Genomic DNA, 20,447 nt, shown 5'->3' on the forward strand with positions numbered 1-20,447 from the left:
GTTCTTTCTGTCTCCAACCCACGTCGCTGTGAGGATTTCGGTTTTTGTTTATTTTCCGTATCGAACCCCTTTCCTCCCCTCCCTCCCTCCCTCCCTCCCTCCCTCCCTCCCTCCCTCCCTCCCTCCCTCCCTCCCTCCCTCCCTCCCTCCCTCCCTCCCTCCCTCCCTCCCTCCCTCCCTCCCTCCCTCCCTCCCTCCCTCCCTCCCTCCCTCCCTCCCTCCCCCCTCCCTCCCTCCCTCCCTCCCTCCCTCCCTCCCTCTACAAAAGCAAAACGCCTTTAGCTTCCCTCTTGAATCCCTGTCAGATTCAGCCTCCTCGTGTTCTCCGAATGGCAATTTCCTCCTTGTCGTGTTTTCCAGAAGCCCCTGCATCGCTTCCCAGCTGTCCTCAATGTTTTTATTCATGTGCCGGAGCGGGGTGACTTGCTGTGGTGGCCATGCAGACAGCTAATATGAAGTTTTATCCCTCCCAATCCCCAGCTCCCCCTCCCCCTCTTCCCCTCACGTCAACCCCTCTACACTCCACAAACTCAATAAGAGCTTTTCCCTCGCTGGCTCGTACGTGTGTTTGTGCATGCTGGAGTTCCCAGGGTCTGTGCGTGGGTATGTGATGAGCCTGTAAACGCCTTCGGCTAGCCAGGTAGCAGTCAGACACCATCCAGACACCAGCCAGACACTATCCATACACCATCCAGACACCAGCCAGGTACTGTACCAGGCAGAAACCAGGCAGAAACCAGGCAGAAACCAGCCAGACACCAGTCAGACACCAGTCAGACACCAGCCAGACACCGTACCAGGCAGAAACCAGGCAGAAACCAGGCAGAAACCAGCCAGACACCAGCCAGACACCAGCCAGACACCAGCCAGACACCAGCCAGACACCAGCCAGACATCAGCCAGACACTGGGTAGCTAGCTGTTAGCTAACCCTAGCCCAAGCATCCGTCAAGGTGCAACAGTGTGCACACTGGCTTTGCTTTCTGAGGCAGAGAGAGCCACAGCTGCCTGTCTCCATGATGAACAGCAGGCTGCAAGCTGAACCTCATTTCAGCCATTCTCCTGAGGTGCCGCAGGTTTGGCTGAACTGTGGGTTTTGGGGGTTGAATCTCCTCGTCTCCAGTGTCTGCTCGTCAACGCTGCGTCTGTGGTCCTGCTCCGAAACGTGTCGCAGACGCGCCGACGGACATCCGAAACACTGATCCGCCGTCGGCCTACGGACGGGGTTGCCGTGGCAACGCCATCATCATTTAATATCTCCAATGCAGTGGACGTTTTGCTCTCTCGCTCGCTCGCTCTCTTGCCGTCTCTCTCTCTCTCTCTTGCTACTTGTCTATTTCTGCTTTACCTATTCCCGCTCATTCCTGTCTCCTTCCTCTTTTTCTCTCCGTTGCAGCTGGCCTACTCAAGCCTCCTGTACATCTGTCTTCTCAGCCTCCCCAAATCCTCCCCCCTTCTTTTCTGTCTGCAGGTGCAGGTTTATGAGCAGCTCAGCTCACCCCCCCTACCTCCCTCTCCTTATCCTTCTCCCCCGTGCCCCCCCCCCCTCCAATCCCTCCATCCTCTGAATCTTCAGGATTTGAGCCCCTTAGCGTAACCTAAGGTGTGGGCGCTGCAGACCTCCACGTTGGCAGTCAGAGCATCGGCAGAGAGAAACTGAGAGACTGAGAGACTGAGAGAGAGACTGAGAGAGAGACTGAGAGAGAAACTGAGAGAGAGACTGAGAGAGAGAGAGAGAGAGAGAGAGAGAGGGGTTACAGGGAGGGTAGATGGATGGAGAGGACAGAGAGAGGTTGTGGGGGGGGGGGGTGAAGAAGTAATGAAGCCCCTAAGCAGGTCTGTGTGTTTGGTCTTTATCTATGTCCTCCATAATCACACGTCTACTTCCTGCAGGCACAGATATCTCACTGTCTGGCCTGGTCTGATCCGGCTAGGTACGCTGTAGTCTGGTCTAGTCTGGCCGGGCCTGGCGTAGTCTGGCTGGGCTGGGTCTGGTTTGGTCTGGTGTGGAGAGTTTTGCAGGGAGTTGGATGACTGAACCTGACTGCAGAAGTGGAGCCCCAGCTCTCTATGCCTGTAGCCAACGGCCATATCTGTCGTCCCTCCAGAGCTGCTGTCGGGTTCAACCAGGGAGAGAACAGAAACCTCCTGTGGACTCGGAAGAGACAAGGTGTGGAAGCCTGTGTGCCGCTCTCGCAGCGGGATGCTATAGAGACGTGGCCGGTATCCCGGGGTAACCGGTGACAGTCCTCTCCCTTGCCAGCGGCCCGTCTAAAAGCCTTACCGCCACGCGGCGCCAAGGAAGGGCCTAATTGGCCGGGCTACACAGGAAGTAGGGTGTTGGGAGTCTGGGATTTTGGTGGAATAGGGAGCTCTGGGGAGAGGCCGGAGGAAGTGTTTCATGTATCTGTCTGCTTTTCTTTGAAAGGGCCTTCCTGTTGATTGCAGCCCAACATCTCAGCAGGTGAAGGAAGTGCCTGTGTAGTGATGGAGAGGCCACAGAAACGGTGCCAAGCCCAACGGCTGCTCCCTCTCCCTCCGCCATCTTTGTTTCTCTCCTCAATGGTTCGCTGTCCGAGGAGTTGCGCACTCCAAAAGCAAATTAACCTTCTGTCAGTTGGTGTCACCTTCCAACACAGGGCCACCAACTGTCATTTGGCCACGATGACACATGCTGGCCTCGGCTTTCTGACGAGGTGCCAGACAATGAAGACCTGTCTCTCCACCCTCCCATCTCCAAACAAAACATGTTGTGGAGACAGGATGAAAATGGGACTGATTTGAAGAGGTCAACTGCTGCACTCTTGAACTTCTCTGAATGGAGGGCCGTGGTTGAAAGGTTCCAAAGCTCGGTTGGACATTCTATGGCTAGGTGACAGGGCTAGGGGAGCGCAAAAGAGAGAGGAAAGTAGGGGTGGAAGGCTTCATTCAGACTTCCTCTCATCTTCTTTAGAGGCCCGTGTCGAGCTTGAACCGACTGAACTGAGGAAGACCGGTTTCTCCTCGAGAGCTTTCTCTTTTTGGTTTTTGGTTTTGTTTCTCGCGCTTTTCCACCGAGCTGAGCACCCAACTGTGCTCCCCCAGTGTTTTTGTCACACGGAGGGGGTCTGTGTTTCACAAAAGCAGCCGTTAACGATGTTATGTCTGAGCGTGTCCGTTTGCTGCTTGAGTATTCATTAGCAGCGACGCGGCGAGCACGGTAAAGTTGAAGATGTGAACAGAGCTTTGGTTCAACGCCGTGGTTATGTTTTAGATCGGGAATGTTTACGGGTGGACTTGTGAGTCTCCTTTTTCGGTTTATCGAGTTTGTGATGGACAGGGAAATATTCTCCCTGCGTTCCCTCTCTCCCCCCCGCTCTCCCCCCCCCCCCCAATCTCCCTCCCTTCAGGCCTCAAGCTGTTGTTGCATCAGCCTATCGCTCTCTCCCTCCATTCTCTCCCTCTCTCTCTCTCCACCTCTCCCAGTGCACCCTGTAGGTGCATATCGATTGCATGGAGTGCTAAGCTCTCCCGTCGTTCTCCCCTCATGCTTGATGATGGTGTTTTAAGTGGCACCTTCACTCATGTGTGGGAGCAGGAGTGGGTTGAGAGGAGGGGGAAACTGAAGCTAGCCTCCTACGGTAGTACATGGTTATTGCTGACGTTGACCACCACCGCTCTCTGACTGAAGAGGGATGGCGGGAAGGGTGTGTAAGCGTGTGTATGTACTCGTGTGTGTGAGGGACTGCAGTGAGTGCGTGGACACTGTGACCGTGCGCGCGTGTTGATGCGCTCACCACCGGTGTCACTTCTTGTATTACGGTCTCGTCACTTGTCGAGGACGGGCACTCCTTCTCTTTAATTGCAGCCAATAGCAAAGCCACTTGAACCCAATTAATCTAATAGTGGATTGATGATCCCCTTGCTCTGCACGGCGTATCACTCAATCACCGCAACTTTCCTTTGTTCTAGCCTACTTCCCAGGGCCGCGGAGTAAGCCTTCTATTCTCTCCGGCTCACTAATTGAGCTGCCAAGGCTGGATTTTGTCGCCGGCGAACATTGCTTTGATAAATAACCCCCAGGCTCCTCCCCCATCACTTCGTTTAGAAGAGAGAAGAAGAAGGCATCTCAGGGTTTCCAGTGTGTTGATTAAGTGTGCCCCTCAGTGTGGGACTGTGGTGTGTGTGTGTGTTCATGCATGTGTTCAAAGTTATGAGTGTGTGGGTGTTCATGCATGTGTTCAAAGTTATGAGTGTGTGTGTGTGTGTTCATGCATGTGTTCAAAGTTATGAGTGTGTGTGTGTGTGTGTGTGTGTGTGAGGCGAGGCCCCAGCTGATATCTGCTCGACCATCACTCACGAAAAGAAAACGTGCATGCTAGCTTCTTCCTCTGGGACTTGTTATAATGTTCGATGATCTCTGGAATGGTCCTTTCGTATGCAGTGGCACGGGTGCATGTTCGACTGTGCGCGCGTGTGTTTGTGTGTACCTGAATAGGATGTGTTGTCAGCGTGTTTCTGTGGATGTGATGGATTGTGTGACGCTCTGTTAGCTTGTGTCAGTCTGTCTGTCAGGCTCTGTGTTTGTATGGCTGAGGTTTCGTGTAGAGCTGCGTTAGCGTGTGTGCGTGGCTGTGCATGTTAGCGTCCGCGGCAGTCTGTCATCCATGCGGCGGATGTCTTCAGAGAGCGGCAGGGGGCATGCAGCTCGCAACCCCCTCGCCTCAGAGAGGTCACATGACATGGACTGAATGGGAACTCCTCGTGAATCCCAATTCCCTCCTGTCTACCTGGCGGCTACGCTAGCCACATGCTAGCACGGATTACCCACAACCCTGTTGACACGGTAGACAGACTACAGAGCCATTCTCGACTTCACACTCCTCCTCTCACGAGTGTGTGTGGAACTGTAAATGCGTGTGTGCATGAGCATGACTATACAGTGCGTGTGTTTGTGTGTGTGCGCATGAGCACGTATGTGTCTACGGTACGTGCGCTTGAGGCCCACGCCTGCTATAAACCCTCACGCTAGACATTGAGGAAAGGGGGCGGAGAGTGACAGGAAGTGAGGAAGTGAGAGGAAGTGAGAGAAAGAGCGAGGCGGCTGGAAGAAGAGTTTCACAGTGACGAAGAACAAGGGGAGCCCTTGAGGCCTCGAGGGATGCAGGGCCCAGTGAATCTCGATCTCTCTCTCTCTTCATCCCTCTACTAGCAGGTCCACTCAGCCACACTATTCTTTTATCTAAGTCCTTGGCTTAGGAATGGTGATTTCTTAACTCTGTTGAACTGGAAGCGAGTCCAAGCCCCAGGAATTGCATGAAGGGGAGGGAAAATGTTGGATTTCTGGCCGCTAATCCTTGGATTGGATGTAGACTCGCCCACCGAGATTTGAACATGGCTGATATTACGAAATTGTTTATTTCATTCTGCGAGGAAGTCAGTGTCAATGGATTTCAAAGATGGATGTTTTCTAATACAGCGTTCTGACTGTGCTGACGAGCTGGAGGACTTTGTAATAGACCTGCTGCTCTCTCAGAGCAACCTTCTATGTTTACCATCTCTATACCAAACTGTTCCAGCTCTTTAGACTGCTCTTGCAGTGACTCATAAGGTCTCCTTTCTCATACAAAATACAGTATACATGTACACGCAAGCACACACACACGCACACACACACACACACACATACACCTTGGCCTAATTCCCGTTATCAAGGAAAACCTTGAACATGACCAGGCATTTAGACATGCTAATTTCCTAAACACTAAACCCAACATTGACTGTAAGTGCCTGTTACCCTTTCAGCCCAGAACTAGCATAAAATTATTTCCCGCTGAACTCTTATTACTGTGGAATAATAGGACCCTTAAGAAACCATTTCAGACATTCAGCTAGTTATATACAGTATCATAATCACACACTAGGCGGTACAAACAAGAAAAAAAAGTATTTTATTGCTAAAGAATGCCATCAGTTTTCATTTCAGGGCCCACCAACCAATCATCACACAAGTCACATAGTAAATGTTATTTTCTGCATAACACAGGGCTTTCAAATAAAACTCTGGAATTGAATGACTCAGATAACATGGAAAGGATTGTGGGATGTTTTCTACACTTTGACTCCAGTGGATATGAAGAAATATTTGAAGCTGCAAATGTGCTCTTGCCAGCCCTAGGAAGCTGTCTTTTCCAAACTTTGTCTGCAGCCAGTTTTATAAAACGTTCTCGACCTTAGTTGTGGGGAAAACAGTGTGCATCGTTAGGTTTCCTGTCAGAGGGATGAGGGCACTGGACAGTAAGGTTCTTCTGAGTGGGGTTTGCACTGAACTGTGAGTGGGAGAGAAGCCGCTCTCCCCAGAGATGTAGAAGAGAGTCTGTGACGACCTTGGAGGGGGAAGATGATTCAATACTCTGTCCATCTCTTTCACTTTCCATCCCTCCCTCCCCCCCCCTCTCTCTCTCTCTCTCTCTCTCTCTCTCTCTCTGTCTCATTCTCCTTTTCTCCGTTTCTCCCTCTCTCTCACGCTCTCTCTGTCATTCTCTCGCGCATTTTCTCTCTCTTTCTCCCTCTTGTCCTTTCTCTCCATCCTCTCTCCATCCCCCCCTCCCCTCTTCCTCTTTCTGTTATCTGATAGCTGATAATGTAATTGCACTTACACCAGAGAGAGGCCCAAGGATTGACTGCTGCAATGTGTTAAACGGACAGGGAGATAAAAACCTTCCTCTACTTCCTGTGTGTGTGTGTCTGTGGGGGGGGGGATGTCTGTGTTTCCCTGCCCCTCCCAATGACAACAGTGAGGAATCTAACACAGGGGACCAAAAATAAATACAATAAATCTCATTAAGATGTGGCGAGGTTAAATGTTTCTTCAGAATCTTGTTGTCTCTGCTACATAACAAACATTATTAGCAGACATTTGAACCCAGAGTAACATGGGGGTTGAACCGACAACCTCTTAATCGGCTGTCAGATGCTCTGCCACTGAAATACACCTACATACATGTGGTTTGTGACTGAAAACTTCTAGAAGTTTCTGCTATTGTCAGGTCTGAGTATAGCTGTACCAGGCTGGATTTGGGTGAGGGTTAGTCTGAGGAGACAGACAATGTTGACAGGCCTGACAGCACCTTAGTAGCCGCAGAATGTGTGATGTTAGGACAGTCACAGGGAGAATGTATGTACTTTTCAGTGTTTGAGAGATTGAATGATGGGAGGAATTATACTTCCCTTTGTGTAAAATTACCTAATCGACTCTGGGGGGTCGATCGACAGTTTTTCTATGCTGTGTGTGTCTAACTTCACCGCCTCTCCCCTTCTCTCCTTCCTTTCTCTCTCCCTCTCTATCCCTCCCTCCCTCCTTCCCTATCTTCCTCCCTGCCTCCTGCCCTCTCCCTCCCCCCATCCCTCTCTTCTCTGCAGGCTTTGAGCTGCTGTACCAGCCTGAGGTGGTGAGGCTGTACTTGTCTCTGCTGACGGAAAGCCAGAACTACAACACTCTGGAGGCTGCAGCGGGGGCCCTGCAAAACCTCAGCGCTGGACAGTGGACCGTGAGGACACACACACACACACACACACACACACACACACACAAACACACACACACACACACACACACAAACACACACACACACACACACACACAAACACACACACACACACACACACACAAACACACACACACAAACACACACACACACAAACACACACACACACACACACACACACACAAAAACACATAAACACACACACAAACACACACACACACACACACACACACACACACAAACACACAAACACACACACACACACAAACACACACACACAAACACACACACACACACACACACACACACACACACAAACACATAAACACACACACAAACACACACACACACACACACAAAAACACATAAACACACACACACACACACACACAAAAACACATAAACACACACACAAACACACACACACACACACACAAAAACACATAAACACACACACACACACACACACACACACAAACACACAAACACACACACACACACACACAAATACACACATATACTTACATGTGAGGAAATGATCCATTTGAGTCCCAAAACGAAGTGCCAATCATATTCCTCTGTCGTCCAGACATGCAGAGCTCCAATTCAGCCTCCTTGTGATTGGTGTTTTGGTTCAGTTTTATCACTCAAGTATCACAGTGAAAACATAGTCGTCACCATCACCACTACTGCCACCACCCTCCTTCCCACCTTCCTGTTCAACAGATGTGACATTCACAAATAAAAACACCCCCATTACAGGCTTATATTCTTTGCAACCTTTTCACTTTCTAAGTGTATACCAAAACCCTGAGAATCCTAACACTCACTCTAATCTCCATTGCCTACTATTTTTCAGTGGAATATGTTTGTAGTGGTTGCCATGTTTGTGAGAAACCCTCTTTTTCTGCCATGGTGGTTTGAGCCCACCTTGATCAGAATGCTAGGACGCACACTAGGTTTTTTTTGTTGGGGGGGGGGGGCTGCTAACACATGTCAGACCGCTGCCTCTGCAAGACGAACATAATGTGTCCCTGCTCCCTATGAGAATATTTCTGCCCTTTTTACCTTCAATCCTCTTTATCCTGTCTTCCCCCAGTTCTTTTTTAAATTTTTAGGCCGAGTCGTTTTATTTAAGACTCGCTACCGCCCCCATGTGGCGTGGTTGTGGTATCTCCTCATCTCTTTAATGACATCTCAGGGGGTATTGAAACTGCTCGGCAACAAAACTCTTTCATGTTTCAAGATTTCTGCAATGGCAGAACGAGAGGGATAACTCATTGATGTTTTAAGCCGTAGCAAATTGCATCACATGACAGTTCAAAACCCCGCTGTGCCATCTCTTGTCAACAGTTTATTTACTATACTATGGCATGTGAGCAGCACATACTGTATTCATATGTGATGAATATTCATCTTAACGGAGTACCTCAGGAGAGAGATGAGGACCAGCCTTTTTGGAGAAAGTGTGTATATTTTAGGGGAGGATTTAGCCCAGTGGAACAGTATTTGACTGCCGATCAAGAGATTGGAAGTTGAAATCCTACCTGTATGTTATTGATGTTATACCTGGACAAAATGTCAGCCTTCTGGACACTGGCCATTTATTTGTGAAATGTACTTTAGTGGTTCGTTTGTCAGCAGTTAAGTCTAAACCTCAAACGTGTCAATTTTAAAATATTTTGACTTTTTTAGGAGAAATCCGCCTTTGCGGCCTGCAGCTATGTTTATTGTTCGTGTTGATTTGTTCACTGAGATGTCTGGGGTTTCCTTCTCCGCAGTGGTCCAACTACATCCGTGCTACGGTGCGTAAGGAGAAGGGCCTGCCCATCCTGGTGGAGCTGCTGCGCTCCGACTCCGACAAGGTGGTCCGCGCTGTCGCCATCGCTCTGCGCAACCTCTCCATCGACCGACGCAACAAAGACCTCATCGGTGCGACACAGACGCGCCTACGCACGCACGCTCACTCCAGCTCACACACATAAAACAGAAAACGGACAGACACACAGTTGTGACTGATGACGAGATGGTTGGCCCTTCTAACCTGTTCCCGATGCCCTGCTCTGCCCTGGCAGGAAGCTACGCCATGCGGGACCTGGTCAGCAACCTGCCCAGCGGGCAGCAGAGACCCGCCAAGAACCTGGAGGAGGACACGGTGGTGGCCATCCTCAACACCATCCACGAGATTGTGACTGACAGCTCGGAGAACGCCCGCTCGCTCATCCAGGCCCAGGCCATCGAGAAGCTGGTGGCCATCAACAGGACCAGGTAGAGGATGGAAGGCAGGGGCAGGGGCAGGGGCAGGGGGACGGGGAGGGGCGGGGGCAGGGGGAGGGGCAGGGGGACAGGGAGGGGTATGGGGATGGGGGGGAACGCAGCATAACTTGTCAGAGTTCTGCAGTCGCTTGCATTTAAACTTGAATTATTTAGCAGCTTTTCATCCAAAGCGACAAACAAGTTGTGCACATGAAATTGCTTTACTGTCGCTTTGACTATTGTGGTGCACCACTGAAATGCGCCATCTTGTCACATACAGACCATTGAGTTCAGTTGTTTAATATTAAAGCCATACATTTATTCAATTGATTCAAATTCATTTTCACGTCTTATATTTGTTGCTACACCGAGGTCATTGATGGGAAGGGATGCCATTAGCAGTGTGTGGATGCTTACCTGCATGTCTGCCAGCCTAAAGCCTCTACTCATCACAAAGCCGTTTTATCAGCTTGACCTTGAATGTCTATTAGCGACATTCTGTTAATAATATTCATGGTGGAGGTTCAGATGTGTCACTGAAAGACTATGATTACCAGCCAGCAAGTGCCTGACTACATTGCAGTAATATATGTCAATCTCAGCCTCTCTTTAGTGTCATGGGGCTGTCAGCCGAAGGCTGTCTTGACTCTTTGAGGCCGAGCGCACGGCTGTTGCTCACGGTTACGCTGTATTGCACAGGCAGAAGTTCAGTCAAAGATTTGGTGGAATTATTTATTGACATTCAAAACATTGGTGCAGAGTAGCATCAAAACCACCCGGGGAAATGACACAGGATCTGTTTTGAAAGCTGGCCCAAAACCACTGGTCCTATAAGACTGGCTTCCCGCGGGTCTGAACAAGCCTGCTTTATTTAATACCAAGTAGATGTGTGTTCCTCGACCCTTGAGATGCAGACTGAGATTGACTTTGAAGTGCTAAACCCCCCGTAAATTAATTAACACTGCAACTCGGGAGAAGCTAATGAAAGGAAGTGTGCAGCTCTCAAAGCACGTGTTAAAGGCTATCCCTTTGAGCTCCGGCTGGGAATAGATGGCTTAGTATGTCAGATTAATTGTGTTAGGACCCCACTAGCTATGCTGCCACTGAGGAGGGTTATTTTGCTTCTTTCTTCACCTTCTTCCTCTCTGCCTCCCCTCTTTGCTTCTTTGATTCCTTTCTTTCCCCTTTCCTCCTTTCTACCTTTCACCCTTCCTTCCTTGGTTATTTTCCGCCTTCCTTCCTTCCTTCCTTCCTTCAGCCAATCACCACGGGAGACGAAGGCAGCATCGCACGTGCTTCAGACAGTGTGGAGTTACAAGGACCTCCGGAACGCCCTGACCAAGGACGGCTGGAACAAGAGTCACTTCCAGGTGGGGCCGGCGCCCGTCATCAACCTAAACCCTCAAACATGTCTCTCTCGATTCCCGTAACCTTCATTTACAATCTTTGGGTCGGTTAGATGTCAGCTCGCACTTAATAAACCGTGTTGTGTCGTTCATGCTTCTCACTCAAACCTCGATGGTGTGCTCCTACTTGCCTCCCCACATTAGCCCACAGCTGCTGCGGTCCCCAAAGCAGCCAAGAACGGCAAGCCGGGCTACGACGACACCACCCTGCCCCTGATGGAGAAGAACCAAGGTCAGTCCTGCACAGCAAACGAGGCTGGGGATCCCCGGGGCCTACCCAGGAAGAGATCACTGTGCTTCCTGTTTTGTGTTTTGGTTGTCGAGGCGCTCCTCCGCCTGTGCTCGGTGTGCGCCCTCGCTCGCTCTCGATCACGACAGCTCCCTCCCCCGAACGCCAAACGCTGCCATGTCTGGTCATGTGATTCATTCTCCTGACATTGGCCTGGTGTGCTTTGGAAAACCACCCATTTCTATCAAAGTTGACGTTAGATATTTTTCGAAAAAGCGCGGTGTGCTTTAAAAAAGGTTTGTTGTAATCGCTTGTTGAGTAAGCTTCTTTCAAAGACAGAAGTGCTACGGTGGCCCGCAAAGACCAAACATCTCATTGACAGAGGAGTCAGGAGTCCCAACAGCATTTTTTCGACTTTATTTTCTCCAGCCATGTGTGCCATATCCACATCAAGTGCGCTTGGCTTTTTCCTTGTATTGTCAGCTTTCCTGGCTGGCAGGCGGTAGCTGAGAACTACAGAACAGTGTGTGTGCTGTTCCTCGTACAAACACGATATGATAAATGCTTTTCAGGCACGCAGAAATGTGGCAGTGGTGATGTGGTACCTATGGACGAACTTGGTCCAGGTAAGACAGAGTTTCCATGTCCTCTAAACTAAGACAGAGCAAAGCTGTCTGCTGTCCTCTGTCAAACAGATTGCCACATTTCTACATGAACGCTCTCAACCAAAAGTATCAAGTATCTGCTTTATTGATGCTATAAGACCCCTCTCTTCATAAGATGTTTGTGTATTAATGGCCATTTATCAGAACAGAACTATGAAAGGTTTTGGTGAGACAAGTTTGCTGATATCCGTCCTGCTAGCTGAGGAGATTCTGGGCACCAAGGTGTGTTCAGTTGTGATTGTAACATCCTGTCACATGGTGTGGCTTGCGAAGCACTTCCTGTCTCTTTTGACGCCGTTCTTTAGCCAACCGCATCTGATACCTGGGACTAATTGGGCTGCTGATAGCCCTGTGTGTGAGGGTTCAGTCTGACCTTTGAACCCCACCCTCCCCCTCCCCCCAACCTGCCCCCTTTAGATGGTTACTCCACCATTGACCAGAGAGACAAGGACTGCAAGTACAAGCCTGGAGATGGTTCAGTGGACTTGACAGAACGGGAGCCATTAAAGGTAGACTTGACCTGTCACACACACACACGCACAAACACACACACACACCTGCAACTGTCCAAAGGGCAATTATGGATTCTAGAAACAGTTTATCTCTATAATACTTCTCTCTTTCTCTCCCTCTCTCTCTCTCTCTATCTCAAAACCCAATTTCCCATTTGAGAAATGGCTCTAATCGATTCCTTGAGGAGATGTTTTCATTCTATCTAATTGTTGCTGCTCATCACGGGCAGCCCCACCGTGCTGGCCGAAGATGACACCCTGCCAGATAATGACATTGAAGCTTTGAAGATTGTAAAGTAATTAACACATCTCCCTCTAGTCCACTCCAGGAAGTGGCCCTGTCTGGCTCAGGGAGAGAGGGCTGGGCTGCCGGCTATATGTTCAGCTCACAGAGCAGAGAGTCTCTCTTACATTTTAGCTTGAGGAGAAAATCCAACGTGTGTCTTCAAGAGGATGTCCTCTAACGAAGCTCAGATAGATGACCGTGCCAAATAAGATATCGAAGCCCAAAAGTCACCATCACGTTTTTTTTTGTACTTATTTGATGCTTCTATCCTTTTATGACTCATGAATGGTGTTCAGTAGAGCTCAGATGTAATCGGTTCCTGAAGTCACGGCTTGGACAGTGCCTTAACTCAGAACTCACACAGTCCAGCTCGGACAAGTGACAGTCATTTCCCCAGGAGGTCACACGTTTATCCTCAGTCTGTTTGATGTAATCCTCAGTAAGCAACCAGCTTCCCCATTTCTGAAAAGATCCCTTAAACAAGACCTTCTACCCAGAATGCAACTGGCTGTTGAAAACCGCTTTTGTCCCCCTCTCCCCTTTTCTTTGCATGTATTGTTTGCTGTTTTTATTCTACTTGACATGACTCTTTTATGATCGACGAAGAACTAACACTCTTCTTCTAATATGTTATTGCCTCGGCTCTGTGTGACAACTATATTGACCTCGTTGTTTTGCCCTTTAACCCCTTCCCTCCTCCCGTTGCTGCAGAATGACACAAATAGGACACACTATATAAGGAGTAACAGGCCTACGGTCAGTCTGGTGGACGATGTTAAACCCCAGCCTGTTGACTCCTGGGTCTAAATGCATGCATGGTAGGTCTGGAATGTTTTGGTTTGTGTTTCTGTTGTTCCTTCTATCCCTCCCCATCGCAGTTCTCTGTTTGTTTGTCCTGTTCCGCACTCATTTCCTGTTTATCCCTCACCTGTGTCGCTCCTGTGCATAGCTCCTGGCTCCTCCTGCTGACCCGGAGTATTTAGCTTGTGACAGACGAGAGGACATAAGACCATAGCAGAGCCTGCTTCTCTGGAAGCTCTCGTTTAATAGGAATGCGGCGCCAGCCTGCTCAGACTCCCTCAGCGCTTTTTACGACAAATTGTTGTAAATGATGAAAGGGGAGCGAACGTCAAAGCACTTGGGATGGGAGAACGGGGAGTTCATATTCAAACACACGCACGTCCGGACCCGCACACACACACACACACACACACACACAGATGTAGGCTTAATGAAAAGGAATAGAGAGCACAGTGTGTTCCCTATCTCGGTCAGCTCTTCATTCACCATGCACCCTGTTCCCTGGGACGAAGCAGAGCAAGTCTCAACCCGATAAATAATGTATGTCTGTAAGAACAGACGCTCACGCACACGCCGGGCCGCACACACACACACACGCACGCACACCTCTAGGCTAGCTACTCTGGGTTGGCCTCCCCGAGCTTTCATTTCTCTTTAGCTTTCCATCTCTCTTCCCCCCTTCTCTTTCCACTCATGCCCTCCCGTGGCTCCCGAATCTCTGAGCACACGCTGTGATCGTCCACCTCTGTAAGGTCTGCCCGGGGCCACCGGGTCCCATCTTTGTCACATGACCATCTTCACCTCATCCTCGTGACATTTTTGACGCGCTGCGATCGAGTCGCACGGGTTGCGGTCCCTCAGTAGGCTTTGGGACGTGTGGGGCCCTGCCCCGCACTCACACAACTGTGATCATTTGGTGCTTAAAGAGAGGTTGCTGTACATAGGTAATGTCATTCCTAACTTATCTTAACCTGATCAGGTGGCACATGCGGTGAGTACTATGGAATCATTATTGAGCAAGGTATTGAATTGTAACTCATTTTACTGTGCTAACCAAGCTGGCGATCTGCAGCCGTTATTCCCACGATCATACAAACTAGCTCATCAAAGCCTCATAACTCTCCATCTCACATCTGAAATATCAACTGTACCGCATGCGACAATACATCATTTGTTTGTGCATTTGTGCAATCATCGGATTGTTTGTGTGTAGTCACGGAGCGTAAATCCTACATCTTTATGTTAAGCTCAGTGCGCGACGCCATTGAGTAAATGTGACGTTTCTCTCAGTCCTACTAACGAAGGTCCCAACTGTGTTCCAGGATTAATCACAACAGCGTCCCGACATCTCACCCAGACCAGGATCTCACCACTGCCATCACACACGTCGCCTCGTCAGCAGACTTTGTAAAGGGCAGAGAGAAAAACAAGCTAAACAAAATACACAACCATCCAGCAGGCCGACGTTTCATGCTTTTCAGCAAAAAGAAAATGATGAAAAAAAGTGACATTTGCACACAAAAAAACCAACAAAAAACAAACTAAGGGGGACTACTTCTTTGAGTACTACTTATCATATCTACATTCCCACAGGACATGATGTAGAACCTGACAACAGGGACTCTCGTAGAGCTCTGGTGTGTGAAGTAATGGAGATAGTTCTAGAAGAAACTATGTGTGCGTTAAGCCGGAGAACAGAAGGTGATGGAGAGAGGGGAAAGGATGTGTCTTTGGAAAGAAGACGGGGGGAGGGTAACAGACTAAATCAATTTCATTTTAACTTTATTTTCCCAAATGCGCTTAGATTGGTTTTCTCTGTTCTTTTGCTTTTGTTTGTTGGGTTGTTATTGGGGCTGTATAGATTCTGTTTCTGTTGACAACCTAATTTTTCATCCGTTTTTTCTTTTCTACCGGGGTTGAAGGAGTGTGGACTGGTGTAGTGAAAGGTTTGTGAAGGTTGGTTTGGTTTGAGTGTAGGAAATGAGAAAGTACAAGGAGACTGGAGCGAGAAAAAAAAGAGAGATTTTCAGCCGTCAGAATGGGCAAATCTGTTAACACACGGTTGCTCTCATAAACCTATTTTGAATACAATGTTTCACTGTGTTTCATAAAGTTCACTGAAGTTGTGTTTGTTCAAAGTATCGGTTTTCTGTTGGGTGCTATCCACTTCAAAACGCCAAGTGACTGAAGCATGACGCGTGCAAGTTGTGTCTGAGGTTAGGAGAGGTACAGAGAGTGTACTGTGGTCATGTGGTTACACTGTGGTTGTTCACGACACATATCCAAGCAAGGTTGAACAAAGAAAAGAAAACCATTAAGAAGAGATATTGACCGAGTAGATATTTCAAGGTGGATCCCGTTTGATGAAGTTATGTGAGTGTATCTGTTGGTTGCTGTTATTCATGGATATGTATTAAAGGTCAAGAGGATATAAGACATTTTGTTTATAAATGATGCTCTTAGAGAAAGTCAATGGGTTATGTGGTAAAGGCTAGATTAAAAGCTTTTTATATTTTTGTTGGTTTTATACAAATGTATATTAGGTTCATAAAGAGAAAAAAAGAAGAAAAAAAAGAAATACAATGTACAAACGAGTTGTGTATTCATAACGGGTTGTTTGCAAAGCACATTCGTTTGATAAAAAAAATTGCGGTCTTTGTAAACAGAAATAACCACAAAACTTGAGTGTGTATCAAATCTGTAGAGTCATGCTGATGATCACCTATTTATATTTTGTACTGTCAAGAGTTAAAAAATATATATCTTCAGCTTTCTTTCTAAAGATGATAAATACACATTGAAGCAATGATCTGGTGTTATATGAGGAGAGAGAGAGAGAGAGAGAGAGAGAGAGAGAGAGAGAGAGAGAGAGAGAGAGAGAGAGAGAGGGAGAGAGGGAGAGAGGGAGAGAGGGAGAGAGGGAGAGAGGGAGAGAGGGAGAGAGGGAGAGAGGGAGAGGGATCGACAGGGATCAACAGCAGATTGAAGGCAATGTTACGATTCCCTTCTTTTCCACCGCAGTTGTGTGCTTTTGCTGACAACCTAAATTGTGCTTTGCTTTTGCTAATGCATCTTTAAGAAATATTTGAAGCGAGCATGAAAAAGATGTACAGATGTTTATATCCTTGTTCTTTCGAAGTGCCAGTTTATTTTTGTGGTGTAATTGGATATTGCGTTAATTCACATTTAGAGAGAGAGCAAAGAGACAGTTGACTTATTTACGGTTAAAGAATACATTTGTACAGTTCAAACAATACAAGATAAGTTTGATCCTTGAATTCAAATGCTCATATAGTGACAGTCGAGATGCAGAAAACTGACCCTGTGTAGTTGTTGCCACTGTCTGAAAAAGGACAAGGAGAGGTAAACTTAACTTCACCCAAGTTGAAAAGATTTGTTTGTAGTTTTAAAGGTCCAAGTGGACAGCCCCCCCCCCTCCCCTATGCTCCCCCCCAACCCCTGCCCAACTCTCCAACCCCACCCATTTCCTTCAACCCTACAAGGGTCTGACGGCTGGAGGAAGGGGGCCTCCCTCCCAGCTTCACTCATACATCAGCTCCAGTAGGCGAAATGGCATGTGCCTGCGTTAAAGTCTGATTTTCTTTGTGACGTGACTTTATAAAGCTTGCATATTTTACACAGTGTTTACAAAGACGTATGTGATTTGAAATAAAGAATAAACCTACATGTATGAACTTTGACTTTCAGAGAATAATATTGTTATAGGCCCCAGCATACCGTCCTACAAGTGTCCTCTGAAGTGTGCCGCTGCCTTTCATTGGACAATTTAACCCTTGCAACAAAGAACCATAAATGTGCATAAGACTGTCTGTTCCTGGCTGCAATTTGCGGTACGACAACCAAAAGACCTGGTGTTGAATCTGTGTAAAAGAACAAGAGCTGAGTCCAGGGGCTTGTTTTATGGATGTGCTCCTTCTTGTACATGCACAAAACAACATGTCGAATTGTTCTGTGAAAGGCCACATGAAAAGATGGACGGAAAAGGGACTCAATACTTACCCGTGTAGATATCACTGGTTCAAGACCTTCAAAATAAAGTAACTGTAATACTCAGTAGCAAATGTGTTTGTAACTATCATGTGCCTTAACCTTTTCCATGGTAGAATAAATAACAAAGTGTGTTTTATATAACGGTATCCCTCCTGTGGTCTCTCGTCTCCTCTCCATCCTATCTACTCTACATCCCTTCTTTCTTTACATCTGTCCTCCACAGAAAGGTTTGTACCCTGTACTGGGTCACTCCTTTTCCTCTCATGTCCCACAGTCAAACATCCATTTACTCTGTCCTCAGTGTAGTCTAGACTGTTGGTGGGGTTTTGCCTTGTATTACATTGTATTATAAACTTTAAAAGATAGAGACACTCAAAATGGTTTGAATTCCTAGCAGAGTAAATTGTTAATGCTTTCGTAGCGCAGAAGCGATGCCACAGTGACAGAATGTATTATGTTAATTTTACTAATGCCCAGAGGCAAGTATTACGCGTGTGAAAATAACAGAAAAATACTGATTTGTAGAGTATAAATTTGGTGTGTTTTCAATAAATCATGCCTGGAAAGATGTTACTGTCTGTGTTGTTTATGTTAGGAATCAGACTAGATTAGTAGTCCATACATTTCAACACTGACTGTTATAAGTGATCAGGAAATTATCCACCTCCAACATAATGGGCTAGATCAAAGGACCCAAAGACACTGATGTGGTAGATACCCTCACACAATTCTAATAGTTGTGAAAGCTTAGGAAAGATTTGGTAATGAATGTTGTCAGAAGAGCCCAGTGTTAGAGCATTTGCAGTAAACATTTCTGCAAATCAATTCTGTTTCTAAAATTGTGTCGTATTATGGCTTACACTGGAAATCGAATAGTGAAGTAATTTGAATTTTTATGATCATTGCATCATGTTGTGATTAATTGATAATGATTATGATCGTAATAAAACACAGGACAAAGAATGTTGACATAAATACCGTTAGTAAAGTGTTCTGCTGGGTCATGTTACTGCACGTGCACGTGGGTGTTGTGCCATTGACTTATCCCCACCAGGCTCCCCTGGCCGCGGCATTGCGCGTGCACACAGAGAAGCAGAGTTTAACTGCTGCACTGTGAATTCACCTCTTAAATGGAACAAATAGCGACGTGGAAGACTCGACGGTTTTCCAAGGTAACAAGGATGACGCAACTACCCAACAATGAAATGCATGCAATGATGTTCTGTACATCCCAGTATCAAATGATTCTTACTGTATACACTCAGCAAACTAATATGAGTAACCAGAGTAAGTTTCAGGCATGTAACACTTTCCTAGTCAGAGTTAGCAAGGGGTGCATAATCTGGAGCCATTTTCTCCGATTTAGAGTCATCATAGAGCCATTACCACAGAGGTCACCATTTCTGACGGCCGTCAGAATGTATGACCCACAAGAAAATAACGATAAAATAATATTTTTTAAGAATGTTTGATCACACTATAACTGCTTCCCAAAGGTATTGAAACTTCAAAGATGGTTTGGGGTAGTTTTTTCATCAATTCACACTAATCTGGAGCCATTTTCTCCGATTTAGAGTCATCATAGAGCCTTTACAACAGAGGACACCATTTCTGACGGCCGTCAGAATGTGTGACCCACAAGAAAATAACGATAAATTAATATATTTTTAAGATTGTTTGTTCCCACTCTAACTGCTTAACAAAAGTATTAACACTTCGAAAGATGGTTTGGGGTAGTTTTTTCATCAACTCAAAATAATCTAGAGCCATATTTTTGGATTTAGAGTCATGATAGAGCCATTACAACAGAGGACACCATTTCTGACGGCCGTCAGAATGTGTGACCCACAAAAAAAATAAAAATCAAATAATATTTTTTAAGAATGTTTGTTCCCACTAATACCCAAAGGTATTGAAACTTCGAAAGATGGTTTAGGGTAGTTATTTCATCAATTCACACTAATCTGGAGCCATTTTCTACGATTTAGAGTCATCATAGAGCAATTACAACAGAGGACACCATTTCTGACGGCCGTCAGAATGTGTGACCCACAAGAAAAATAATTACATATATATTTTTAGGATTGTTTGTTCCCACTCTAACTGCTTCCCAAAGGTATTAAAAGGTCGAAAGATGGTTTGGGTTAGTTATTTCATCAATTCATACTAATCTGGAGCCATTTTCTCCGATTTAGAGTCATCATAGAGCCATTACCACAGAGGTCACCATTTCTGACGGCCGTCAGAATGTGTGACCCACAAGAAAATAACGATAAAATAATATTTTTTAAGAATGTTTGATCACACTATAACTGCTTCCCAAAGGTATTGAAACTTCAAAGATGGTTTGGGGTAGTTTTTTCATCAATTCACACTAATCTGGAGCCATTTTCTCCGATTTAGAGTCATCATAGAGCCATTACAACAGAGGACACCATTTCTGACGGCCGTCAGAATGTGTGACCCACAAAAAAATATTTACATATATATTTTTAAGATTGTTTGTTCCCACTCTAACTGCTTCCCAAAGGTATTAAAACGTCGAAAGATGGTTTGGTATAGTTATTTCATCAATTCATACTAATCTGGAGCCATTTTCTCCGATTTAGAGTCATCATAGAGCCATTACCACATGAGGTGACCATTTCTGACGGCCGTCAGAATGTGTGACCCACAAGAAAATAACGATAAATTAATATATTTTTAAGATTGTTTGTTCCCACTATAACTGATTAACAAAAGTATTAACACTTCGA

General features: G+C 46.8%; 1 protein-coding gene across 2 annotated transcripts in view; it reads left to right on the plus strand.

Moving 5' to 3' along the window:
- Positions 1-18,260, plus strand: part of arvcfb (ARVCF delta catenin family member b) — a 76,667-nt gene extending 58,407 nt beyond the window's left edge. For both annotated transcript variants that reach the window (XM_084694588.1, XM_084694587.1), the window contains 9 exons: positions 7,401-7,528; positions 9,307-9,457; positions 9,601-9,793; positions 11,040-11,151; positions 11,332-11,419; positions 11,989-12,042; positions 12,499-12,590; positions 13,591-13,697; positions 15,003-18,260. In XM_084694588.1, coding sequence (XP_084550714.1) covers positions 7,401-7,528; positions 9,307-9,457; positions 9,601-9,793; positions 11,040-11,151; positions 11,332-11,419; positions 11,989-12,042; positions 12,499-12,590; positions 13,591-13,686 — 914 coding nt within the window. In that variant the 3' untranslated portion in view covers positions 13,687-13,697; positions 15,003-18,260. The remainder of the gene's footprint in view (positions 1-7,400; positions 7,529-9,306; positions 9,458-9,600; positions 9,794-11,039; positions 11,152-11,331; positions 11,420-11,988; positions 12,043-12,498; positions 12,591-13,590; positions 13,698-15,002) is intronic.
- Positions 18,261-20,447: the final 2,187 nt, after the last annotated feature.

Source organism: Hypomesus nipponensis, chromosome 28, assembly GCF_054491055.1.
Source record: "Hypomesus nipponensis isolate SF chromosome 28, ASM5449105v1, whole genome shotgun sequence".
In the NCBI taxonomy this organism is placed as follows: Eukaryota; Metazoa; Chordata; class Actinopteri; order Osmeriformes; family Osmeridae; genus Hypomesus; species Hypomesus nipponensis.